The 27,826-nt window shown below is 36.9% G+C and overlaps 1 protein-coding gene across 4 annotated transcripts in view; it reads left to right on the top strand.

Annotated features, from left to right (window-relative positions):
- COL24A1 (collagen type XXIV alpha 1 chain) overlaps positions 1-27,826 on the top strand; it is a 392,042-nt gene that overhangs the window by 57,815 nt on the left and 306,401 nt on the right. For all 4 annotated transcript variants that reach the window (XR_007721823.1, XM_050772561.1, XM_050772480.1 and 1 more), the window contains exon 9: positions 26,155-26,199. Coding sequence is in view for 3 of the 4 variants with exons in the window: in XM_050772561.1 (XP_050628518.1) it covers positions 26,155-26,199 (45 nt within the window). In the remaining variant the exon portion in view is untranslated. The remainder of the gene's footprint in view (positions 1-26,154; positions 26,200-27,826) is intronic.

The raw sequence follows: 27,826 nt of genomic DNA, 5'->3' as shown, positions 1-27,826 counted from the left end.
TTTTAAACATACTGGGCCATTAATTATCTTTCACAGATTTCTTGTTTCTCTTATATGATTTTTTAAAACCTTTCAATCTGGCTTTTATTATTAGCTGATAGAAGTAGACCCTATAGAAGTCGGGGATCTTGGTGTATTATCAATTAGGAGCTATTGCACGATCTTCTCAAGCTAAAATTTAGTTGAAAGTATTTAGAAAGTGACTTACTTTCTGATAAAAGAAGAATCCCTGGTTCACTGTGATTTGACAGTAGTTCAGAATAGTGTTGAAATATTTGAGATTATTTTGTAATATTTCTTGGAATATTTTCCTCCTTTTCAGAGTGTTTCTATTAATGGAAACTGTGTACAGATTTTTGAAAACCAAGTATAACTAGGAAAAGGATACAATGACTCAATTTAAGCCTAGACTAATTCTCCACCTAGCGGGCTTGAGACAAGTTTGTATCATACTCCTTGTGGTGTGTCTTACTTTGATATGAGTATACAATAGAAATACATTCAAAATGAACTTGATATACTTTTCCTGTGGTTTGTATGGAAAAGGGAAAGGACAAGACTCATTATTACGTAGAATGTTCAGGTAAAGAGCTATTTTTTTATTGAATTTGGTTCAATTTGAACTAATGTGGTTCATTTTTGGACACTTAAGGCACTCACAGAATTGCTTCCTGCAAACAGGATCCATGCTAAGATAACCTAGAATAGTGGCTCCTATTAGCTGTAACCTAGGGACTCCTATTCCTTCATCCTTGCAGTTCTCCCCGAAAGTGCTGAATGAATTCTTAAGATCAATACAAAGATTTAAGTTATTCATTTTCTAAGTGAGAAAACAAACATAAGCCCAGAGTGGTTAAAATAATTCTTCAGGGTCACTTTGAGAGTGATGGCAGGATACTGAAATTGCTGTGCTTTTAACTATTCAGTTCATATTATGAGAGATGAAAGGGTACTTAGGTTTTGGTTAATACGAAGTAATTATATCTTTTTATCTGTTAAACTATTTTATGAATTACTATTGTAACTATTACTACTAACATTTAAAGTAGCTATTTTATTGTGTACAGTGTTCTAATCTGTCTGCTGAGCAGTTTCTTTTAATCTTTAAGACAACTCATTGAAGCCAGGAGCAGTGGCACATACCTATAGTTCTAGCTATTTAGGTGGCAAAGGCAGGAGAATTGCTTGAGCCCAGGAATTCCAGGTTGTGATGTAGCACGATCCTGCCTATGAATAGCCACTGCACTCCAGCCTGGGCAACATAGTGAGATCTTGTCACTTAAACAAACAACGACAACAACAAAACAACCCATTGAGACAGATACTATGTTTGGTATGTCATAAATAAGTTAATTGAGGTGTATGAGGGTTAAGTCACACTTTCAAGGCCATGCAACTATTATTTGGAAGATTTATAACTCAAATCCAGGCCTGTTTGACACATATGACTGTGCTCTTAATAATTTGGATACTGCTTCTTTATTAATTAATTTATTATTTAGCACCCATAATGCAACTATTTGTTCCCTTAATGGTGTCCCATAAATTCTGTAGGCTTACTTTTTTGGGGGGCTGGGGGGTCTGTCTCTATTATTTCAAATGACTTTTAAGTTCAGAAATTCTTTCTTCTGCTTGGTCTAATCTACTGTTGAGGCTCTTGATTGTATTTTTTTATTTCATTCATGGAATTCTTTAGCTGTCAAATTTCTGTTTGGTTCTTTATTGTGATATCTATTTCTATGGAATTTCTCATTCAAATCATGAATTGTTTTCCTAATTTTGTTGACTTGTCTATCTATATTCTCTCATTTCTCACAGAGTTTCCTTAAGATTATTATTTTGAATTCTTTTTTTCTGGCATTTTGTGTATTTCCTTTGATTGATACCTGTTACTGGAAAATTATTCTATTCCTTTGGAGGTGTGGTGTGTCCTTGCTTTTTCATGTTTGATGTGTTCCTACAATGATTTCTACACATCTGGTGGAAAAATTACCTCTTCTAATTTTATGGAGTAGGTTTCCTAGGGAAAGACTTTTTCATATGAACTGGTCTTGGGGTGTTGTTTTGGTGCGATATATTGGCTTTGGTTCTAGATGGAAACAGTAACGTAGTCTCCATGTAGTTTCTTCAGTTGTAATCCATGCTAGTGACATTTATGAGTGTCTCGGTAGCCTAGGCCGAGAGAGTTTGCGATGGTGGTGGTGAGGCTTTGTCAGGGGTGGGCTTGCCAGGCTGTTTCTCAGGTCAGGGGCATGTGCATGCACATGGTAAGTCAGCCAACTTAGGGCTGGGGTTGGGGCTATGGGTCTCTTACTCTGGCTGGAAGCATGTTAAGTCAATATCTGTTAGATACTGGTATTTAAGTACATCTGACTATCTCTAGCATGTTGCAAGAGGAAGTAAAATACTGTTTTTCATGAAAGCCAAGGGAACAAATATAGTTTTGGATGACAGATAACAATGACTTCATTATTCTTTTTCTCTGGAAAGTACCTGTAAATATTAAAATATTTCTAATATAAACCAAACTCCAGTAATCCTTAAAGCTAAAATGTCTGCAAGAAAGTTATGTGAAATACACTAATGACTGATAAAAACTGTTGAGGTAAATAAATAGAAGATTAACGTAAAAAAAAGTCTTGAAAATTGAAAGTGAAATTGAGATAGAGAAGGCAAGCAAATTAGCAGCAGTATTCTCTTCAGTCTTTAATAGATTTTTTGGTTTGCTTCTTTTTCCCATTTTTCCATCCATTTCCACTTTTTCAAACCAGTATTAACATTTTTAATGAGCAATATGTTTTCCCTAGATTGACTGGTTATATTGCCTTAACTAAGCAACTTTCATGTAACTCTTATTTTCCTAGGAACTGAAGTGTAGTTTTACTTCTTACTGAGTGTCTGAATTTTTGCCAAAAAACAGATAAGTTTGATCCAGAGTGCATGCTTGATTGGATGGAAGACACGAGTCCTAATTCTGAGTTTGGAATCAAGATAGATTTTTACGTTTTTTAATATAGCCAATCAGTTGCTACATTAGAATGGAAAGCCTTCTATTTATAATTATAAGAGCATTAGCAATCCAATCAATTGAAACAGTTTTTCTAAGTTCGAGACGATAAGCCATATTGAAGTAGTTAAGCACCCCTTACCACAACTCAGAGCAGTTGTGAAATATGATGCACACATTTTAAAACAGATTTTTGTAAATAATATATGACAATATTTTTCTGGATATTGAAAAATCCTCTCAGTTTAGTGATAACTATAAATCCATGTGAATTTTTATTTTACTTTGAGAGAATTTGTTCAATTATTTTTTAAAAGAATCTTTTCATTGCATATGAGGCACACAGTAAATATCTGTATAAAGTTGGGCAGGAATAAAGAACCAAAAGCATCGGGTGGAATGCACTGTGACTTATCAGTCACCCCCAAAGTGTGCAGCTCTTCATAAACTTTTTAAAGCGAGGATAGTACTAAGGAGCTATATTAATACTGAATATAGATAATCACAATGACCAAAAAAAAAAAAAAAATCAGAGTTGGCATAAAAATCAGTGCCTGAAGAAAGATAATGGAGAATTCTACTGCTCTATAGCCAGCTCTATAGATCATCTCTCACTGGCTTATTATTCCTATAAAAATCTGCAGAGCTGTGTTTTACTTTGAGTTGCTTCCCAATTCAAGTGTAGTACTGAGTCTAATACAAATGCTGCTGCTTGGAAGTTGTGCTGCCACCACTGTTACCATCTCTGCAATCCCACTAATTCCACTAATGGTAGGGGAAGCTGAGAACAAGGTATCACAGTACTGAACTCTCCAACAGGCAAGCCAGCGGTTGCCAAAGTGGCGTAGTTTTGGGGACTTTGAAAACTTCCTTGCGTCCAAAGATATTTCCCTCAGTCTGGCTCATATGATTGAAATTCCAACATTAATGACAAATTCATTTGGCTAAAAGTATTTCAGTTTCCAGAAGTCTTTGTAAATATTTCTGTGTCCTCAGAATAAGCTGTGATCTGTGATTTAGCATCATTTTAAGAATTCATCTATCATACTGTTTTTCTATGTGAGGGCTGGTTGAGAGGTACTAGGGATCGATGGGACCACAGAAAAAGCCAAGTACTACTTAAAAGAGATTAGCAAGTGAATATTGTGAGGAGTTTGGGACTAACATTGGCATGAGTCTGTTGTATGCCTTAGGGAAGTATGTTCTAAGTGAGAAGGTGGGTAGAATAGAGAGGTTTGTGTTGTATTCGTCCTATAATTTAAGTCTCCCAAAGTTCTCCAGCTATCTGGGATTATTCTTTTATTTAATTTTTTTTTTTTTTTTTTTTTTTTTTTTTTTTGAGACGGAGTCTCGCTGTGTCTCCCAGGCTGGAGTGCAGTGGCGCGATCTCGGCTCACTGCAAGCTCCGCCTCCCGGGTTCACGCCATTCTCCCGCCTCAGCCTCCGAGTAGCTGGGACTACAGGCGCCCGCCACCACGCCCGGCTAATTTTTTGTATTTTTAGTAGAGACGGGGTTTCACCGTGTTAGCCAGGATGGTCTCGATCTCCTGACCTCGTGATCCGCCCGTCTCGGCCTCCCAAAGTGCTGGGATTACAGGCTTGAGCCACCGCGCCCGGCCCTTTTATTTAATATTTTAAAAAAAATAATTAAAATCTTTATTCTTAAAACATTAGGAACTTTAAGGCCTTACCCCAAGAAGTGCTTACATTATTCTGGTTGTTGATTTTCATCTTGTTCTGAATTCTTGCTTAGGGATTCTTTTTTGATAACTATACTATCCTATTTTATCACTATTTCTCAATTTTGCCATAGTTTTCTCTGGTTATTTTGGCCAAACCATGGTCATAGGCCTTTGTTGTATTCCTCAAGGCATTGCTGACATGAGTCCTGTAATATTTGACTAACTTTAGTAGAGAGTTATAATTACCTAATCTGTAGAATAAGGATATTACGTTGTAGAGAAAGAAAATTTAATGTTGGCTTTTAGACAACAATGCAGTAACAGTGGCTAAGGGAAAAATATATGGATTTAGGAAATATAGTATAAGTTGCTTAAGTGTAATGTAAGGACTACATTTCATTCACTGTGGTATTGCAGTTCAGTGTCTGGCACATAACAAGCACATATTATGACTGAATGAATGATAATGCTGCTCTTAGATTCAATTGACTCTGCCCCTTCACCTTGCTTGCTTGTCAAAGCACCACCTCCTCTCCGCTGTCTTATTTTCACTGAGTCCTCTGGCTCCAACCACCCATCATTTTATTTCAGGTTAGCTAAGTAGAACTACTTAACCTGTTACTCATCACTCAGTGATGTTGCCTTTTACAGGATTATGCACGATGGTTAGCTCACCTTTGCCTCAGCTTCCCGAGACTAGACAGAGGCAAAAGATCCAGGAAAATTGCCTCAAGCAGAAGAGCAGTTTTTTTCCTTGATAAATTCTGTAACTAACCCTAAAATTCTGCAGCTGTTTTAGTCACATCTTTTTGTCCTGCAATTTGTTCAGCAAACCACTGTTATGTAAATGATATACATATATGATATCCAGTTGATATGTATATCAACTATATATGATGTATATAGTTCCTGCCTTCAAGTAGCTTACTGTCTTGAAAAGAAAACAGTTACAGACTGAGCATCCTAAATCTAAAAATTTGAAATCTGGAGTGCTCCAAAATCCGAATTATTTTGAGCGCCCACATGATGTTCAAAGGAAATGCTCATTGGAGCATTTAAGATTTCAGATTTTCAGATTTGGGAGACTCAAGTGGTGTAATGCAAATGTTCCAAAATCTGAACAGTTTCAAAATCCAAAACATTTCTGGTCCCAAGCATTTCAGGTAAGGGATATGTAACCTATACAAAAGTAAATAATTAAAGTATCATAATAAATTATAATTATTATATATTATGTAAATATAAATTATATTTATATATTATGTAAATATATAAATTATATTTATGTTATACAAATATATAAAAATTGTTATATTTATATGTTATATAAATAAATTATGCTATGGCAAGTGTGATTATGAAAATATGAAAGAATTATTATAGTACATAGTTGAGCTTCACATAAGCTTCCTGGAGGTGAGGGGTGGATGGATACAGGAATCAGGGAAAGAGGTGGCATCTGAGATGATTCTTGAGGATGAGCAGAAGTTATCCTAATGATATTGCACCTAGTGGACAAGTATGCTGTCTACACATAGATAACACATAAGCAAAGGCTGAGAGGTAAGAAACACTTCTTTGTTCATGAATCATGAAGTGTGAGGGAGAAGGTGTCAAGAGATAGAGCTTGAGGAGTATTGAAGTACCAAATTATAAAGGGATTTATAAGCCATGTTGAAGCATGTACATTATTGTCTAGTAGAGAGGTACTACAGGATTGTAAGAAGGGGAGTGCCAGAGGCAAATCCTTTAGTCTCCAGAATTTCTTTAACATTTTTTATGAGTTCGAGAGAGATATGCTTCTATCTTTCTGAAACCAGGCTTATGATAGAGAGTGGGGGTGATTATACAGAAGCTGCCTTGTGCTATGTAGAATACTTTCTCATATGTTGGAAAAGTCTTTATCTCCATGAATATAAGTTCTTCCCATTTAATGGGGGAAAAGAAAACTGTTAAAAGGAGTAAACCATTGATAAATAAAGTTAATAACATGTAAATTATAGGGGCATTGAGAATAATTCTCAATATTTATATGCAGGCAGTCCTTACTTTGTGTGGTTCCTATATACATATATTCTGGTTGCCACAATTTAATTACATAGCATCTGTTCCCAAAAACATAATTAATATTTCATTTACCACAGTATATTAAGTATGATTAACTACATAAAGTACAGACTTTGCTACTGGCCCTTTAGTCCACAAATCACTGCATAAGTAATGGAGTCCATCATGACCAATTACCAATCAAGTCATTTCATTCACTCTGTTGGTGATTGCTCACTGTGTATCTGTTATTCAATCAGGTACAGACACTAAAGTTGTGTTGTTTCCTTGTTTTGCAGTGATAAACCCAAGCGATATTTTACGCCGATGAATAATAGAAAGGAGTATTAGCTAACAAAGATGAAAGAACAGCAAATAAAGGAATAGTGATAACAGGAATTTTAAAGAAATAGCTGACCATGAGATACTGCTGACATTTAAGACTCTGCATATGCAGCCATGGAAATTTATTGCTGGTGAACTTTTAGACATAAATGAGTAAAGTGGTTATGATGAATAGGACAAGGATGTTCCAGAGGAAGTGACACTTTCAAAAAAAAAATCTTCACATTAGAAGAACTCTTGGAAATATGTCATGACATTGAAAGTGCAAAAGATGAAATGTTGGGAATCGATCCGTACTTAGAAGCGAGTATGACAATTTGCCAAGGCATAGGAAATATGCTTGCTTGGTATGATAATTTAGACTACAACAAGAAGGCAAACACTTTCAAACTAATTTTGATAACTTTTTTCAAAATAAATGATGCTTTAATTTCTAATGTTTTCAATTATACTGTACTAAATTAATACTAGTATTTTTTTTTATTTCTCCATGCAACTATAACCAACAGTAAGAGAGTTTTTAACATTTTGACAAAAATATTTAAAGGCCATGGAACAATTGTAAATTTTCCCATTGCTTAGTAAGACTGCTTTGTACAATTTCAGCTTGCATAGTTATTTTTATTGTCCTATACTATAGTGCAAAGTGAGGAGGATCTGTGTATAAATGATACTACCGTTTTCCTTATGATTAAACATTTTATTTACATATTCAAATCTTTATTACTGGGAGTAGTTTGAAACTGGTTTCTTTTGTAACCACTAATATTTCTGATTTTGATTCAATTGTGTCTTTTTTTTTCTGTCCTGTGTGGTCACCTATTGATAACATATTTTTAGGGCTCAAATTTTTGTTAATGTATTTATTAAAATTGAAGTCTATATAAAATTGGATTATAAGCTCCATTTATTATTGGAATTCTTGCTGAGGCAATTTATTTATTTATTACTTTAATTTTGTAGGTACATAGTAAGTGTGTATATTCATGGAGTACATGAGATATTTTGGTACAGGCTGCAATGCATAATAATCACATCATGGAAAATTGGATATCCATCCTCACAAATATTTATCCTGTGTGTTACAAACAATCCAATGATACTCTTTATTTATTTTAAATTGTACAATTAAATTATTATTTACTATAGTTTCTCTGTTGTGCTAACAAATATTGGGTCTTATTCATTCTTTGTAACTATTTTTTTTGTACCCATTAACTATGCCCCTTTCCCTACCTCCGCCTCATCTACTGTTCCCCTCCCAGCCTCAAATAACCATCCTTCCTTTCCTGTCTCCATGAATTCAATTTTGTGATATTTAGATCCCACAGATAAGCAAGAACACATGATGTTTGTCTTTCTGTGCCTGGCTTATTTCACTTAACCTAATGACCTCCAGTTCCATCCATGCTGTTGCAAATGACAGAATCTCATTCTTTTTTGTATGGCTGAATAGTAGTACTCCATTGTGTATATGTACCACATTTTCTTTATCCATTCATCTGTTGATGGACACTTACGTCACTTCCAAATCTTGGCAGTTGTGAACAGTGCTGCAGCAAATTTGGGAGTGCAAGTATCTCTTCAATATACTGATTTCTTTTCTTCTGGATATATACTCAGTAGTGGGATTGCTAAATCCAGTGGTAGTTTTATTTTTGGTTTTTTGAGGAACTTCCAAACTGTTCTCCATAGTGGTTGTACTAATTTACCTTCCAGTGAATTGTATATGAAGGTTCTCCTTCTTCCATGTCCTCGTCAGCATTCTTTTGGATATAAGCCATTTTAACTGGGGTAAGATTGTAGTTTGGATTTGCATTTCTTTGATGATCAGTAATGTTGAGCACGTTTTTATATGCCTGTTTACCATTTTCTTGTCTCATTTTGAAAAATATCTATTCAAATCTTTTGCCCATTTTTAATTGGATTATTTGATTTTTTTTCCTATAGAGTTGTTTGAGCACCTTGTGTATTCTAGTTATTCATCTCTTGTGAGATAGGTAGTTTGCAAATATTTTCTCCTATTTTCTGGGTTGTTTTTTCACTTTGTTGATTGTTTTCTTTGCTGTGAAGAAACTTTTTAACTTGATACAATCCCATTTGTCCATTTTTGCTTTGGCTGGCTGTGCTTGTGGGGTATTACTTAAGATATCTTTGCCCAGACCAATGTCCTGGAGAGGTTCCCCAATATTTTCTTGTAGTAGTTTCATAGTTTGAGGTCTTAGATTTAAGTCTTTAATCTATTTTGAATTGATTTTTGTACAAGGCAAGAGATAGGGATTAAGTTTCATTATCCTACATATGGATATCCAGTTTCCCCAGCACCATTTATTGAAGAGTGTCTTTTCCTCAATGTATGTTCCTGGCAACTTTGTCAAAAATGAGTTCACTGTAGGTGTGTGGATTTATTTCTGGGTTCTCTATTCTGTTCTTTTGGTCTGTGTTTTTATGCTGGTACCATGCTGTTTCGGTTACTGTAACTCTGCAGTATAATTTGAAATCAGGTAATGTTCTCTTTGCTTAGGATAGCTTTGTTTTCTTTGCTCAGGATAGCTTTGGCTATTCTCTGTCTTTTATGGTTCCACATAAATTTTAGGATTGCTTTTTTCTATTTCTGTGAAGAATATTACTGATATTTTGATACAGATCGTATAGAATCTGTAGATTGCTTTGGGCAGTATGGACATCTTAACAATATTGATTCTTCCAATCCATGAACATGGAATATCTTTCCATTTTTTGGTTTCCTCTTCAATTTCTTTCATCAGTGTTTTATAGTTTTCATTATAGAGATATTTTACTTATTTGGTTAATTCCTAGTTTATTTTATGTGTGGCTATTGTAAATGGGATTGCTTTTTTATTTCTTTTTCCAATTGTTCACTGTTGGCATATTGAAATGCTACTGATTTTTGTATGTTGATTTTGTATCCTACAACTTTACTGAATTTTTTTTACCAGTTCTAATAGGTTTTGTTTTTTTGGTGGAATCTTTAGGTTTTACCAGCTGTAACGTCATGTCATCTGCAAACAAGGATAATTTAGCTTCTTCCTTTCCAATTAGGATCCTTTATTTTTTTTTTTTTTTCTGTTGTCTGATTGCTCTAGTTAAGATTTTCAGTACTATGTTGAATAACAGTGGTGAAAGTGGGCATCCTTGTCGTATTCCAGATATAATAGGAAAAGCTTTCAGTATTCCCCCATTCAGAATGATATTAGCTGTGGATCTATCATATATGGCTTTCATTATGAAGAGGTATATTCATTTTATATCCAGTTTTTGAGGTTTTTTTAATCAAGAAGGGGTGTTGAACTTTATCAAATGCCTTTTCAGCATTAATTGAAATGATAATATGGTTTTTGACCTTCATTCTGTTGATATGATATATCATAGTGATTGATTTGTGTGTGTTGAATCATCCTTACATCCCTGAGATAAATCCCACTTGGTCATAATGAATCATCTTTTTAATGTATTCTTGAATTCAGTTTACTTGTATTTTGTTGAGGATTTTTGTATCAATATTTATCAGAGATATTGGCCTGCAGTTTTACTTATTTATTTATTTTTTATTATACTTTAAGTTCTGGGATACATTTGCAGAATGTGCATGTTTGTTACATAGGTATACATGTGCCATAGTGATTTGCTGCACATATCAACCTGTAATCTACATTAGGTATTTATCCTAATACTATGCCTCCCCTAGCCCCCCACCCCCCCACAGACCCCGGTGTGTGATGTTCCCCTCCCTGTGTCCATGTGGTCTCATTGTTCAACTCCCACTTATGAGTGAGAACTTGCAGTGTTTGGTTTTCTGTTCCTGTGTTAGTTTGCTGAGAATGATGGTTTCCAACTTCATCCATGTGCCTGCAAAGGACATGAACTCATCCTTTTTTATGGCTGCATACTATTCCATGGTGTATATGTGCCACATTTTCTTTATCTGATCTATCATTGATGGGCATTTGGGTTGGTTCCAAGTCTTTGCTATTGTGGATAGTGCTGCAATAAACATATGTGTGCATGTGTCTTTATAGTAGAATGATTTATAATCTTTTGGGTATATACCCAGTAATGAGATTGCCGGGTCAAATGATATTTCTGGTTCTAGATCCTTGAGAAATTGCCACACTGTCTTTCACAATGATTGAACTAATTTACACTCCCACCAACAGTGTAAAAGCTTTCCTATTTCTCCACATCCTCTCCAGCATCTGTTGTTTCCTGACTTTTTAATGATCGTCATTCTAACTGGCATGAGATGGTATCTCTTTGTTGTTTGGATTTGCATTTCTCTAATGAACATATGAGTTTTTTTTTTTCATATGTGTGTTGGCCACATAAGTGTCTTCTTTTGAGAAGTCTTTGTTCATATCGTTTGCCCACATTTTGATGGGGTTGTCTGTTTTTTTCTTGTAAATTTATTTAAGTTCCTTGTAGATTCTGGATATTAGCCCTTTGTCAGATGGGTAGATGGCAACACTTTTTTCCTGTCCTATAGGTTGCCTGTCCACTCTGATGATAATTTCTTTTGCTGTGCAGAGCTCTTTAGTTTAATTATATCCATTTGTCAATTTTGGCTTTTGTGGTCATTGCTTTTGGTGTTTTAGTCATGAAGTCTTTGCCCATGCCTATTTCCTGAATGGTATTGCCTAGGTTTTCTTCTAGGGTTTTTATGGTTTTAGGTCTTAAATTTAAGTCTGTAATCCATCTTGAGTTATTTTTTGTATAAGGTGTAAGAAAGGAGTCCAGTTTCAGTTTTCTGCATGTGGGTAGCCAGTTTTACCAACACCATTTATTAAATAGGGAATCCTTTCCCCATTTCTTGTTTTTGTCAGGTTTGTCAAGGATCCGATGGTTGTAGATGTATGGTGTTATTTCTGAGGATTCTATTATGTTCCATTGTCTATCTCTTTGTTTTGATACCAGTACTATGCTGTTTTGGTTACTGTAGCCTTGTAGTATAGTTTGAAGTCAGGTAGTGTGATGCCTCCAGCTTTGTTCTTTTTGCTTAGGATTGCCTAGGACATACTGGCTCTTTTTTGGTTCCATATGAAATTTAAAGTAGTTTTTTCTAGTTCTCTAAAGAAGGTCAATGGTAGCTTGATGGGGATAGCATTGAATCTATAAATTACTTTGGGCAGTATGGCCATTTTCATGATATTGATTATTCCTATCCATGAGCATGGAATATTCTTCCATTTATTTGTGTCTTCTCTTATTTGCTTGAGCAGTGGTTTGTAGTTCTCCTTGAAGACATCCTTAACATCCCTTGTAAGTTGGATTCCTAGGTATTTTATTCTCTTTGTAGCAATCATGAATGGAAGTTGACTCATGATTTGGTTCTCTGTTTGTCTGTTATTGATGTGTAGGAATATTTGTGATTTTTGCACATTGATTTTGTATCCTGAGACTTTGCTGAAGTTGCTTATTAGATTGAGATTTTGGGCTGAGACAATGGGGTTTTCTAAATATACAATCATGTCATCTGCAAACAGGGACAATTTGACTTCCTCTCTTCCTATTTGAATACACTTTATTTCTTTCTCTTGCTGATTTCCCTGGCCAGGACTTCCAATACTATGTTGGATAGGAGTGGTGAGAGAGGGCATCCTTGTCTTGTGCTGGTTTTCAAAGGGAATGCTTCCAGCTTTTACCCATTCAGTATGATATTGGCTGTAGGTTTGTCATAAATAGCTCTTATTATTTTGAGACACGTTCCATCAATACCTAGTTTACTGAGAGTTTTTAGCATGAAGGGCTGTTGAATTTTGTTGAAGGCCTTTTCTGCATCTATTGAGATAATTGTGTGGTTTCTTTAATTGGTTCTGTTTATGTGATGGATTATGTTGATTGATTTGTGTATGTTGAACCAGTCTTGCATTCCAGGGATGAAGCTGACTTGATCGTAGTGGATAAGCTTTTTGATGTCCTGCTGGATTCAGTTTGCCAGTATTTTATTGAGTATTTTTGCATCGATATTCATCAGGGATATTGGCCTGAAATTTTCTTTTATTCTTGTGTCTCTGTCAGATTTTGATATAAGGATGATGCTGTTCTCATAAAATGAGTTAGTGAGGAGTCCCTCTTTTTCTATTGTTTGGAATAGTTTCAGAAGGAATAGTACCAGCTCCTCTGTTTACCTCTGTTAGAATTCAGCTGTGAATCTATTTGGTCCTGGGCTTTTTTTTAGTTGGCAGGCTATTAATTACTGCCTCAATTTCAGAACTCAGTATGGGTCTATTCAGGGATTTGACATTTTCCTGGTTTAGTCTTGGGAGGGTGTATGTGTCCAGGAATTTATCTATTTCTTCTAGATTTTCTAGCTTATTTGCGTAGAGGTGTTTATAGTATTCTCAGATGGTAGTTTGTATTTCTGTGGGATCAGTGGTGATATCCCCTTTATTGTGTCTATTCGATTATTCTCTCTTTTCTTCTTTATTAGTCTGGCTAGCGGTCTGTCTATTTAGTTAATCTTTCCAAAGCATCAGCTCCTGGATTCACGGATATTTTGAAGGGTTTTTTGTGTCTCTATCTCTTTCAGTTCTACTCTGATTTAGTTATTTCTTGTCCTCTGCTAGCTTTTGAATTTGTTCTTGCTTCTCTAGTTCTTTTAATTGTGATGTTAGGGTGTTGATTTTAGATATTTCCCTATAGCATTTAGTGGTATAAATTTCCTCTAAATACTGCTTTAGCTGTGTCCCAGAGATTCTAGTACATTGTGTCTTTGTTCTCATTGGTTTCAAAGAACTTATTTATTTCTGCCTTAATTTCGTTATTTACCCAGTAGTTATTTAGGAGCAGGTTGTTCATTTTCCATGTAGTTGTGTGGTTTTGAGTGAGTTTCTTAATCCTGAGTTTTAATTTGATTTCACTGTGGTCTGAGAGACTGTTTGTTAATATTTCTGTTCTTTTGCATTTGCTGAGGAGTGTTTTACTTCCAATTATGTGGTCAATTTTAGAATAAGTGCAATGTGATGCTGAGAAGAATGTGTATTCTGTTGATTTGGGGTGGAGGGTTCTGTAGATGTCTATTAGGTCCACTTGGTCCAGAGCTGAGTTCAAGTCCTGAATATCCTTGTTAATTTTCTGTCTCGTTAATCTCTCTAATATTGACATTGGGGTGTTAAAGTCTCCCACTATTATTGTGTGGGAGTCTAAGTCTCTTTGTAGGTCTCTAAGAACTTGCTTTATGAATCCAGGTGCTCCTGTATTGGGTGCATATATATTTAGAAGAGTTAACTCTTCTGTTGCATTGATCCCTTTACCATTATGTAATGCCCTTCTTTGTCTTTTTTGATCTTTGTTGGTTTAAAGTCTGTTTTATCAGAGACTAGGATTGCAACCCCTCCTTTTTATGCTTTCCATTTGCTAGGTAAATATTCCTCTATCCCTTTATTTTGAGCCTAAGTGTGTCTTTGCACATTAAATTGGTCTCCTGAATACAGCACACTGATGGGTCTTGACTATTTATCCAATTTGCTCTTCTGTGTCTTTTAATTGGAGCATTTAGCCAATTTATATTTAAGGTTAATATTGTGATGTGTGAAATTGATCCTGTTCTTACAATGCTAGCTGGTTATTTGGCCCATTAATTGATATAGTTTCTTTATGGGGTCGATGGTCTTTACAATTTGGTGTGTTTTTGCAGTGGCTGGTACTGATTTTTCCTTTCCTATTTAGTGCTTCCTCCTTGTAAGGCAGGCCTGGTGGTGACAAAATCTCTCGCCATTTTCTTGTCTGTAAAATATTTTATTTCTCTTTTGCTTATGAAACTTAGTTTGGCTGGATATGAAATTCTGGGTTGAAAACTCTTTTCTTTAAGAATGTTGAATATTAGTCCCCACTTTCTCCTGGCTTGTAGGGTTTCCACAGAGAGATCTGTTATTAGTCTGATGGGGTTCCCTTTGTGAGTAACCCGACCTTTCTCTCTGGCTGCCCTTAACATTTTTTTCTTCATTTTAGCCTTGGTGAATCTGATGATTATGTGTCTTGGGGTTGCTCTTCTCGAGGAGTATCATTGTGGTGTTCTCTGTATTTCCTGAATTTGAATGTTAGCCTGCCTTGCTAGGTTGGGGAAGTTCTTCATAATATCCTGAAGAGTGTTTCCGAACTTGGATGCATCCTCTGTCACTTTCGGGTACACCAATCAAACATAGGTTTGGTCTTTTCACATAGTCGCATATTTCTTGGAGGCTTTGTTCTTTCCTTTTCATTTTGTTTCCTCTAATCTTGTGTTCATGGTTTATTTCATTAAATTGATCTTCAATCTCTGATATCCTTTCTTCCATTTGATCGATTCGGTTCTTGATATTGTGTATGCTTCACCAAGTTCTTGTGCTGTGTTTTTCAGCTCTATCAAGTCATTTATGTTCTTCTGTAAACTGGTTATTCCAGTTAGCATTCCTCTGACCTTTTTTCAAGGTTCTTAGCTTCCTTGCATTGGGTTAGCACATGATCCTTTAGCTCAGAGAAGTTTGTTATTACCCACCCTCTGAAGCCTACTTCTGTCAATTTGTCAAACTCATGCTCCATCCAGTTTTGTTCCCTTGCTGGTGAGGAGTTGTGATCCTTTGGAGAAGAGGCATTCTGCTTTTTGGAATTTTCAGGATTTTGCACTGGTTTTTCCCTCATCTTCATAGATTTATCTACCTTTGGTCTTTTATGTTGGTGACCTTCAGATGGAGTTTTTGTGTGGACGTCCATTTTGTTGATGTTGATGCTATTTCTTTCTGTTAGTTAGTTTTCCTTCTAACAGTCAGGCCCATCTGCTGCAGGTCTGCTGGAGTTTGCTGGAGGTCCACTCCAGACCCTGTTTGCCTGAGTATCACCAGCGAAGGCTGCAGAACAGTAAAGATTGCTGCCTGCTCCTTCCTCTGGAAGCTTTGTCCCATAGGAGCACCTACTAGTTCTAGCCAGAGCTCTCCTGTATGAGGTGTCTGTTGACCCCTGCTGGGAGGTGTCTCCCAATCAGGAGGCACAGGGGTCAGGGACCCACTTGAGGAGGCAGTCTGTTCCTTAGCAGAGCTCAAGTGCTGTGCTGGGAGATCCACTGCTCTCTTCCAAGCCGGCAGGCAGGAATGTTTAAGTCTGCTGAAGCTGCTCCCACAGCCACCCCTTCCCCCGGGTGCTCTGACCCAGGGAGGTGAGAGTTTTATCTGTAAGCCCCTGGCTGGGGCTGCTGCCTTTCTTTCAGAGATGCCCTGCCCAGAGAGGAGGAATCTAGAGAGGCAGTCTGGCTACAGCAACTTTGACCCATTTTGAACTTCCCAGTGGCTTTGTTTATACTGTGAAAGAAAACCACCTACTCAAGCCTCAGTAATGGTGGATGCCCCTCTCCCCACCAAGCTCGAGCGTCCCAGGTCAATATCAGACTACTGTGCTGGCAGCAAGAATTTCAAGTCAATGGATCTTAGCTTGATGGGCTCTGTGGGGGTGGAATCCACTGAACTAGACCACTTGGCTCCCTGGCTTCAGCCTCCTTTCCAGGGGAGTGAACAGTTCTGTCTCACTGGTGTTCAGGCACCATGGGGTATGAAAAAAATTCCTGCAGCTAGCTTGTCTCCCCAAATGGCTGCTCAGTTTTGTGCTTGAAACCCAGGGCCTTGGTGGTGTAGGCACCTGAGGGAATCTCTTGGTCTGTGGGTTTCGAAGACTGTGGGAAAACTGTAGTATCTTGGCTGGATAGCTATGTCCCACAAGGCACAGTCCCTCATGACTTCCCTTGGCTAGGGAAGGGAGTTCCCTGACCGCTTGCACTTCCCAGGTGAGGCAACACCCCACCCTGCTTCTGCTTGCCCTCCGTGGGCTGCACCCACTGTCTAACCAGTCCCAATGAGATGAGCTGGGTACCTCAGTTGGAAATGCAGAAATCACCCGCCTTCTGCATTGATCTCACTGGGAGTTGCAGACCAGAGCTGTTATTCGGCCATCTTGCCTAGGTCATCTACCGTTTTCTTTTTTTGATGTGTCTTTGTCTGGTTTTGAGATCTGGGTAATACTGGCCTTATGGAATGAGTTTGGAAGTATTCCCTGGTCCTCTGTTTTTTGGAGCAGTTTGAGTAGGATTGATATTATTTCTCCTTCAAATGTTTGGCAGCATTCAGCAGTGAAGCCTTGGGGTCCTGGGCTTTTCTTTTCTGGGAGACTTTTTATTAAGGCTTCAATTTCATTACTTGTTATTGGTCTGTTCAAGTTGTCAATCTTGGTTTGTGGTTCAATCTTGGTAGGTTGTACGTGTCTAGGAATTTATTTATTTTTTCTAGATTTTCCAATTTATTGGCACATAGTTGCTCATAGTCAGATTTGTCAATTTTGTTTATCTTTTCGGAAAACCAAGTTTTTGTTTCAATGATCTTTTATATTGTATTGAAATGAATTTCAAATTTATGTCCACTCTGATCTTTATTATTCCTTTTCTTCTACTAATTTGGGGTTCAGTTTGCTGTTGCTTTCCTAGTTTATTAAGACACATCATTACGTTACTTATTTGAAATTTTTCTTCTTTTTTGATGTAGGCACTTATAGCTATAAATTTTTCTCTTAGTACTGCTTTCACTGTATCCCATAGATTTTGATATGTTGTGTTTTCATTATCATTTATTTCAAGGAATTTTCCAAATTCGTTTTTAATTTCTTCATTGACTCACTGGTCAATTCAAGAGCATACTGTTTAATTTTCATGTGTTTGTGTCGTTTCCAAAATTCCTTTGTTATTTTATTCCATTGTGGTCAGAGAAGATGGTTAATATTATTTCAGTTTCTTTGAATGTCTTAAGACTTGTTGTGTGACCTGACATATGACCTCTCCTTGAGAATGATCCGTGTGCTGAGGAGAAAAATGTCTATTCTGCAGCCATTGGGTGAAATGTTCTGCAGGTATCTATTAGGTCCACTTGTTCTGTAGTGCAGATTATGTCTGATGTTTCTTTGTTGATTTTCTGTCAGGGCAGTCTGTCCAGTGCTGAAAGTGGCGGTATTGAAGTCTCCAGCAATTATTGTGGTACGGTCTATCTCTCTCTTTAGCTCCAGTAATGATTACTTTATTTATATGGGTGCTTTAATGCATATATATTTACAATCATTGTATCCTCTCGCTGAATTGACCCCTTTATTACAATATAATGACCTTCTTTTTCTCATAGTTTTTGTTTGGAAATCTGTTTTGTCTGATATAAGTATCTTGCTCTTTTTTGGTTTCCATTGGCACGGAGTATCTTTTTTTATCCATTTATTTTCAGTCTGTGTGTATATAGGTGAAGTGTGTTTCTTACAGGCAAAGATCATTGAGATTTGTTTTTTCATTCATTCAGCCACTCTATGTCTTTTGATTGGAGAAGTTAGTCCATTTACATTCAGTGTTATTACTGATAAGTAGAGACTTATTACTGCCATTTTGTTATTTGTTTTCTGGTTGTTTTGTGGTCTTCTCTTCCTTCTTTCCTTCCATTCCAGGTTTTCATTTAGTGAAGGTGATTTTTATCTAGTAGTATGCTTTGATTTCTTACTTTTTATTTGTTATGGATCTGTTGTATGTTTTTTTGGGTTTGAGGTTACCATGAGGCTTGCAAATACTATCTTATAACCCACTATTTTAAACTGATGACAACTTAACACTGATTGCATAAACCAACAAACATGTAAAGAAAAAACTGATAAAAACTCTGTCTCAACTTCATCCTCCCATTTTTAAACTTTTTGTCGTTTTTTTGTGTTTTTATACTATGTCTTGTAAAGTTGTAGTTATTATTCTTTATTGGTTTTTAATTTAATCTTTCCACTTAATTCAAGAGAAGTTGACACACCACCATTACAGTGTTATATTAGCCTGTGTTTTTCTGTGTACGTACTATTACCAGTGAGTTTTGTATTCAGATGGTTTCTTCTTGCTCAGTAACATTCTTTTTTTTCTGATTGAATGACTCCCTTTGACATTTCTTATAGGACAGGTCTGGTGTTGATGGAATCCATTAGCTTTTGTTTGTCTAGGAAAGTCTATTTCTCCTTCATGCTTAAAGCATATTTTTGCTGGATATACCATTCTAGGGTAAAAGTTGTTTTTTCCTTCAGCACTTTAAATATGTCATGCCACTCTCTCCTGGCCTGTATGGTTTCCACTGAGAAGTCTGCTGCCAGATGTATTGGAGCTCCATGGTATGTTATTTGTTTCTTTTCTTTCACCACTTTTACGATCATTTTTTAATCTTTGACGTTTGAGGGTTTGATTATTAAATACCTTGAGGTAGTCTTTTTAGGTTAAATCTGCTTGGTGTTCTATAACCTTCTTGTATGTGAATCTTGATATCTTTCTGTAGGTTTGGGGAGTTCTCTGATATTATCCCTTTCAATAAACCTTCTAACCCTTTCTCTTTCTCTGCTTCCTCTTTAAGGCCAATAACTCTTAGATTTTCCCTTTTAAGGCTGTTTTCCATCTTGTAGGTGTGCTTCATTGTTTTTTATTCGTTTTTCTTTTGTCTCCTCTGACTGTATATTGTCAAACAGCCTGTCTTCAAGCTCACTAATTCTTTCTTCCGCTTGATCAGTTTTGCTATCAAAGGACTCTGATACATTCTTCAGCATATCAGTTGTATTTCTCAGCTCTAGAATTTCTGCTTGAGCCTTTTTAATTATTTCAATCTGTGAAATTTTTCTGACAGAATTCTGAATTCCTTCTTTGTGTTATCTTGAATTTCTTTGGGTTTCCTCAAAACACCTATTTTGAATTCTCCATTTGAAAGGTCATATTTCCCTGTTTCTCAAGGACTGGCCCCGTGCTCATTTGGTGAGATCATGTTTTTGTGGTGGTGTTGTTACTTGTAGATGTTCACTGGTGTTTGGGCATTGAAGAGTTAGATATTTGTTGTAGTCTTCACAGTCTGGGCTTGTTTGTGCCTGTCCTTGGGAAGGCTTTCCAAGTATTTGAAGGGATTTGGGCCCCAAGCCCAATAACACTGTGGTTTTTGTAGAGGTACCGTACGCCTTGGTGGTCTTACATAAGATCTGAAAGAATTCTCTGGATTACCAAGCAGAGACTCTTATTCTTTTCCCTTAATTTCTTCCAAACAAATGGAGTCTCTTTCTCTTTCTTTGCTGGGCCACCTGGAACTGGGGGTGTGGTGATACAGGCACCCCTGTGGCTGTCACCACTGGAACTGTGCTGGGTCAGACATGAGCTACTGGGCCTCACCCAAGGCCCTTCCCTTTGGAGTGATGAGTTTCCCCCAGGCCCAGGGTGTGTCCAAGGATGCTGTGTGGAAGCCAGGGATTGAAGTCAAAGACATTAGCAACTTACCTCCTCTTCTGCTCTACTGTGGCTAAACTGGCATTCAAACCATAGTAGAGTCCTTCCCACTCTTCCCAGTAATTTCCATAGGCAAATGAGCCCTTCCCTGTGGCCACCAACACTAGTCCATGGGGGTTTCTGCTAGGCTTTCACCAATGTTTACTTAAAGGCCAAGGGCTGTCTTCCATCAGCTTGTGTTAAATGCTGCCCGGCCTGTGACTCATCCTTCAGCACAGTAGGCCAGGTCCAGAAATCTGTCTGAGATCCTAGTCCTGCACTCAAGGACCCCAAGAGCCTGCTAATTGCCTTACCCTACTGTGGCTAAGCTGGTACATAGGGTGCAAGACAAAATCCTGTCTCTTTTTCCCTTTGCTTTTCTCAAACAGAAGGAGTCTTTCACTGTAGCCACCACAGCTGGGAATGTACTGGGCCACTCCTGAAGGCCAGCATGTCTCAGAGCCCAAGGCCCACAGCATACTCACTGGGTATTGTTGGTGGTTTTTCAGGGCCCAAGGGCTCTTTGGTCTACAGGTGATGAATTCTGCCAGTACTGGATCCTTCCCTTCAAAGCAGCAGGTTCCCTTTTGACCCAGGGTGTGTCTAGAAATGTTATTCAGGAGCTAGGGCCTCAAATGGGGGTCTCACGTCTCTGCTTGGTGCACTGTTGCACTGTGGCTGAGTTGGTATCCAAGATGCAAAACAAAGTCCTCTTTACTCTTCACTCTTCTCTCTTGATGCAGAAGGAAAGAGTCACCTTCCTTGTTATGAGCTGCGCTGCCTGGGCTTGGGGAAGGGATGGTGCTCACACTCCCTTAGCCATGCCAGCTGTTGTCTCCCTAGTTCACATTCCTCCCTAGTTCACTGGCTGTAAGCCCAGCCTAGCACTAGGCATAGCCTAGGAATTGCAGTCATTGTGTCCTAGACAGCCTTTGAAGTTTGCCTAGGACCCCAGAGCACTTCAGCCCATGGTGGTAAGTAAGGCTTGCCAAGAAACTCTTGTTCCTTGAGGATGTGCGATTCCCTTCTGGTTAGGGCTGGTCCAAATGCTCCTGCTGTGACAAGGAAGTACTGAGTTCAATGTAAAGTCTCCCAGTCACTGAGCTTTCCCTTCCTAGAGTGCACAGATTCTATTTCCACACTGCACGGAGATCGGGGAGGGGTGGCATTCGCTATTCAAGACTGTATCGCTTGTCCTCCTCAGTGTCTCTTTCCACAATATTAAGTTAAAACCAGGTACAGTGATTGCTATTGCTCATCTGATTTTTGCTTCTTGTAACTATGTTTTTCTGTGTGTGGATAGTTGTTAAAATTTGATGTTCCAGCGATGCGGAGGGGACGAGTAGCATAGGCTTCTATTTTGCCATCTTGCTCTGCACTCCTTTGTAAACTGATTTTATATTACAACAAAAATTAAGACACTTCTGTAATTTATTGTAATGTGTTTTAAATCTGTATTGAAACAATTTGTAAATTTTCCTATTGGCATTCCTTAAGGAATGTATTCAGTTTTCAGAATGCTAATCAGAGAAAAATCATATGCTAGTTATGGAAACATTTTTGTTATTCTTCCTGTATGAATATAGAAAATAATGACTCAAAAAATATTTTCAAAAGACCATAATATAAACTAGTTTTTAAAAATAAAATCCCTAGAGTGGAGCTATGCCAAAGCTTGAATGTAGGCAGTTTTCCAAGGAATGTATCCCCTTTGCTTTTAAAAACTTTAGAGACTAGTGTTTAAGTAGAAAACAAATAAGGCATATGGGAATAAATGAAAGTACATAATAGTGGAGATAACTTCAGTATATTACAAATACATATTTTAAAATAACAGAAAGGAAGTCTTTATTCTGTTTATTACCTTTCATTTCAACATTCAGATAATAGAGTTACCATATTAAATACTTAGAATCTATTTTCTACCCAAGTGATTCTTAAATTAATCCAAGTCTTTTCATTCATTCATTCATTCATTCATTCATTCATTCTTCCATCCATGTCTCTCCACCAGTTAATTAATAAGCAACATCTATGTACCAGACAATGGGAACACTACAGTGAGTAAAATGAAGAGCTTAAATTAAGCTTAAGCTTTTTCAAGTGCTTAGGTATCATCTTTAACTCTACCAACATAGGCTAACTTATCATTATCTTTGACCTAGACTGTCATAATAGCCTCCTACCTAACCCACTCTCTTCCATTTTGCCCACTCCAGAGTCCCATCTTTGTTTTAGAGCATTTAAGGAAGTGCCCCATGGGTGCCTGAATCTGGATTTTTCTCTGATATGTACACTGACCTTACATGAATTCTCCCTATGTCTCCAAATCTGAAATAACTCTTTTTTTTTTTTTTTTTTTTTTTTTTAGATGGAGTCTTGCTGTGTCACCCAGACTGGAGTGCATTGGAGCGATCTCAGCTCACTGCAACCTCTGCCTCCCGGGTTCAAGCAATTCTCCTGTCTCAGCCTCCCAAGTAGCTGGGATTACAGGCACACGCCACCACACTTGGCTAATTTTTTTGTGTTTTTAATAGAGACGGGTTTCGCCATGTTGGCCAGGCTAGTCTCGAACTACTGACCTCCAATGATCCGCCTGCCTCTGCCTCCCAGAGTGCTGGGGTTACAGGCATGAGCCACTGCGCCTGGCCTTCCTGAAGTAACTCTTATATCTGCTTTGTTTTTTACTCAGTGACAGCTACATTGAAAAAAGTAATGACTTTCTTATAGATTACAGTAGTCAAAGTAATCAATAAAAAAATTTAGCAAAAATGTAATTGAAAGCTGTCACTTTACAAATTAAGACATTGATGTTAACAATATGACTAGTTTATGGTAAAATTGGATCAAGATCAAGATCAAGATGGCTTGATCTGTTCATTGTTATTATCAGTAAAACAAACAAAAATTGCTTTACTTAGGCTCTTCGGATTGCTTAGAAAGGGGATTTAGGATATTTCAAGAAACAGTGATTATTTCAATCCTCTCTGCAGCAATAAGGAAACAGGGATCCCATGGAATCTAAAGCCAGGTACTGTAATATGACTTGGTCTGACATACACACTGATTCAAAGCAGCTGTATCTTAGCAGCATTAGTTTGTGAATCTTTTATTGTACTTTTCTACCAGTACTTATCTACTTTCTCTGCATCTGCTTTTTTGTGTTATCTTGTCCTCTGACAACTGTCTTAACATAATTTCTATTTCTAATTTTTATGTATACTCTGGCTTTCTTGGAGCATCTCAGCGACCCTACTCTTCCTCTTAGCCTTTCTTTGTGAATCTGTCTAGCTCCCTCCTACCCCCACTGTTAAGTACTTGCATTTTTCTATTGTTGTTTTAATAAACTTTATTTTTTTAAAAAAGAGATTTTTATTGGCCCAGCTTGTCCTTTTTTTTTTTTTTTTTTTTTTTTTTTTTTTTTTTTAAGAGGGTGCTATGTTGCCCGCACTGGACTTGAGCTCCTGGGCTCAAGCAACCCTCCCACCTCAGCGTCTTAAGTAACTGGACTACAGGAATGCCATTTGCCTGGCCCAGCTTGTTTTTATTTAAATAAAACTTTATTGACATGGATGAATGAATGAATGAATTTATTTAAATAAATCTTTATTCCAAGTCATTTTGTAAGCTACTGGCCTGACTTATATTGTCCTCCCTTAGATTAAGTGTCAAGTCCTGTGGCTGAGGTGGGGAAGGAGTGAGTTCATAAAAAACAGATCATGACTGCACGGTGCTGCCACCTTGTCAGGGTCTCTGAATGAAGAAGAACCCCTTTAAAGAGAAGTGTACATACAGAAGATACCATGATTAACATATACACATAGTTCACTATTATGGAGTGATTTGGGGAAAATAAGCTAAAATAAAATTGTGCCACCATTGCATTTTGTTTCATTATAGGCTAGTGAGGAAACTAACTCTGATTTGAAAAACAGGTGTTGGCCAAAGAAAATCAAGCTTGTAGCTAGACAGCTAGATTCAAGGGTTCACAGAATTTAAAATAAGTAAATAAATAAACACATACTTTTTTAAAAAATAGGAAAAGGAAATAGGCTCATGGCAGAGAGTCTCTGTAACCTATGAGCCTCCTACCCTGGCTCTTTATTTGTCATCCTCCAGGAAACTTCCAGCTCACACTCTCCTAGAGCTGCTGCCTCATCCCAGGGAGCCACCACCACTGTCTAGCACTGAGGATATTTCTTATCCCCTGTTGTAAAAAGTGAAAAAACTAAGCTTTGTAGATATTTTACTTGTGGAATTTTGTGTAAACATTTAGACAACTGAGCACGATATGTATTATATTATGTAATTAGCCTAATCTTGAACTCTCTTTAAAAATGTAAAAACAGTTAAACTGTTTTAAGTTTAACATCACAAAAGCTGTTGAAATCATTCCTTTAGTTTTCAAATAGGCACCTCTTCTAAATGATGTTTTTTAACCAAAGTGTCATTCCCTTCTCTCATCCATTAATCCAAACTCATCTCTTCTGATAAACCCTCAGTGATTAATACTGAATAATTCTTTCACTGCATTGGGCTATATTCTGAAACCCAGGAAATTTGTCTTTAGTTTGCAGTATATTAATTGGAAATTTTTGATATTCGTAAACTATGATTTATTTCAGGCTTTTGAGTTATATTTTAAGTCCTTAAGAAAAGGAATTTCTTTTGTATGCACCAAAATCCTGTGGTAAACAGTAGATCAAATCACTGATTTTTATGTAGAACTGTACAAATAAGCTCCAAAATCTTTCTTTATTTCATTCTTCCTGTCCTTTCTTTTAGTTTCCTTTATTTTGTCCCTATATCTTTCTTGAAGAAAGATATTGTCTATTTTATAGCTTTGGGTGTTAACTTATAGAGAGTAAGATTTTCTTTTGCTTCTATTATTTGGAAAATATTCTTTATTACTAATTCCCTAGACAACTTTATAGAACCCCTTTTGATGAACCTGTGAGTAGCCTCATGATTCTTTGAGTTAGGTCATTCTTGGGGTGTTATGACAATGATTTGGGTTAGAGGAACTGCCTGGATATGATCCAGTTTTTCAATAATTACAAGCAGATTATGTCTGAGACCATTTGTCTTAGCATTATTCAACTAAAACTAACTTTTTAAAAGCTTCAGCAAACTTAACATATCCATTGCTAGATATGAACCTTTTATAAAAGATACTGTGCTTTACTCTCTATTCAGTACTATGCTACCATTTTAGTTGATAGTAACAAGTCATTCAAATAACATGCAAGAAGGCCGGGCACGGTGGCTCATGCCTGTAATCCCAGCATTTTGGGAGGCCGAGGTGGGCGAATCACGAGGTCAGGAGATCGAGACCATCCTGGCTAACACGGTGAAACTCTGTCTCTACTAAAAAACACAAAAATTAGCCGGGTGTGGTGACAGGCGCCCGTAGTCCCAGCTACTCAGGAGGCTGAGGCAGGACAATGGCGTGAACCCGGGAGGCAGAGCTTGCAGTGAGCCGAGATCGCGCCACTGCCCTCCAGCCTGGGTGACAGAGCGAGACTCTGTCTCAGAAAAAAAAAAAAAAAAGAAAAAAAGAAAGAAAAAAAGCATGCAAGATTACATTATTAAAAGAATTTGTTATTTAATAAAAAAGTAATTCTTATTAAATAAAAAAGATTAAGTTTAATAAGAAATAAATTAGTAACAATTAAATTTGTATTGAAGAGGAAACCAAAAGTTGGGATATAAGGCAACTTGCAACCTATGTTTCGTTATTTGGCGCATATGAGTTTACTTTTCATAGAGTGTCTTTGCTTATTCTTTTGCAGGGTCTCAAAGGACATCCTGGACTCCCAGGACTTCGAGGTGAACAAGTAGGTACTTCCTTTATACGACTTATATCATGTGTGAAAAAGACACATATTAGAGAACACCATTGAGAGATTATTTGCCCCCACTTTTTCAATTTTTCTTCGCAGTGATTTTTTACTCTGTTTAGTACAGGACAACCTTTTAATTGATTAGCTGTAGACCTTTTTATTTAAAAAACTATAACAGATATTATTTCACTGTTATTCATTTTTTGCTTTTGCCCCATATGTTTCAGACTAGTAGCTCTTAAACTTCTGCAGTTCACAGACCTCTTTGAGAATCTCATAAATATTTTGAATCCTTTCCCAGAAAATATCCATATCCATACACACACACACACACACACACACACACACACAGACTTGACTTTTTTGTACAATTTCAGGAGCTTACCAGTTCACTAAAGCCCAATCCATAGCTGATTGTTCCCTGACCTTTTCCTGAGGAAATGCAAATAAATTTCAATAACAGTCCAAATTAGAATAGTACATATATCATTGTCCATAGTACACATACACAATATTTAAAAGTCAAAATAGTTTTGGAACTATCTAGTTTTTGATCATGTAACTGCTTCTCTCTCATCAGAAAATAATATATCATTATATCATAGAAAAAAATAAAGTCATATCTCTTATAGTGTTACTATATTGAAAATATAGTGTGACTATAACAGTGAAAAGGGTAAGATATTAGAAACTGACTATGATGATGGATACTGCTATTAAAGAATCAGCACAGAGACTCAGGAAGCCCTAAAGGGAGATCCAGGAAGAAATGTGATGGATGGTACCTGAAGGAAAGCTATAAATGAAGAAACAAAGCCAATTTTCCCTTTCATTCATGTTAAGTTAGACAGTATACTCTGTTCAGTCCCTGAAGCACAACTTTTCAAGATTAATAATTACTAGACATGGCAAGCAAAGTGATATATGTATCTGTAACACATGTAATATCAGTTTCCTGCAAATCAACATGTACTGAAAAGCATTTGAGCATTTACGAGAGAAAAAGATGAGAAGGGTGAGTGGGATTAGTCCCGGGGGAGAAAAAAATTTGTAGGATACTGCTTTGGCAGAAACGTGGATTCCAACAGAGGAAACCTGATACTTCACAAGTGGAAAATTGGCCATGTGTCATTACTGACCAGTTCACTCACAAAACTGCTCCATAAACTAGTTGTGGTGGTATATATATTATCTCTAAGGGTCATATACTTTTTAGAACAGTCTAAAACCAATTTTAAAGATTGGAAAATGTATATTCTAGTCAGTTCTTGCTTTCTATTCTATTTGTTTCCAGAAAAAAAAAAAAAAAGAGGCAAAAGTTGTGTTAACTTTGAGAAACAGCTGAAATAATTTTGCATTTTAATTGCGAAGTGGGCTTCATCCCTGGGATGCAAGGCTGGTTCAACATATGCAAATCAATAAACGTAATCCAGCATATAAACAGAATCAAAGATAAAAACCACATGATTATCTCAATAGATGCAGAAAAGGCCTTTGACAAAATTCAACAGCCCTTCATGCTAAAAACTCAATAAATTCGGTATTGATGGAATGTATCTCAAAATAATGAGCTATTTATGACAAACCCACAGCCAATATCATACTGAATGGGCAAAAACAG

This window comes from Macaca thibetana, chromosome 1, assembly GCF_024542745.1.
Source record: "Macaca thibetana thibetana isolate TM-01 chromosome 1, ASM2454274v1, whole genome shotgun sequence".
NCBI lineage: Eukaryota > Metazoa > Chordata > Mammalia > Primates > Cercopithecidae > Macaca > Macaca thibetana.
This window is presented reverse-complemented; position numbering and strand designations above follow the sequence as displayed.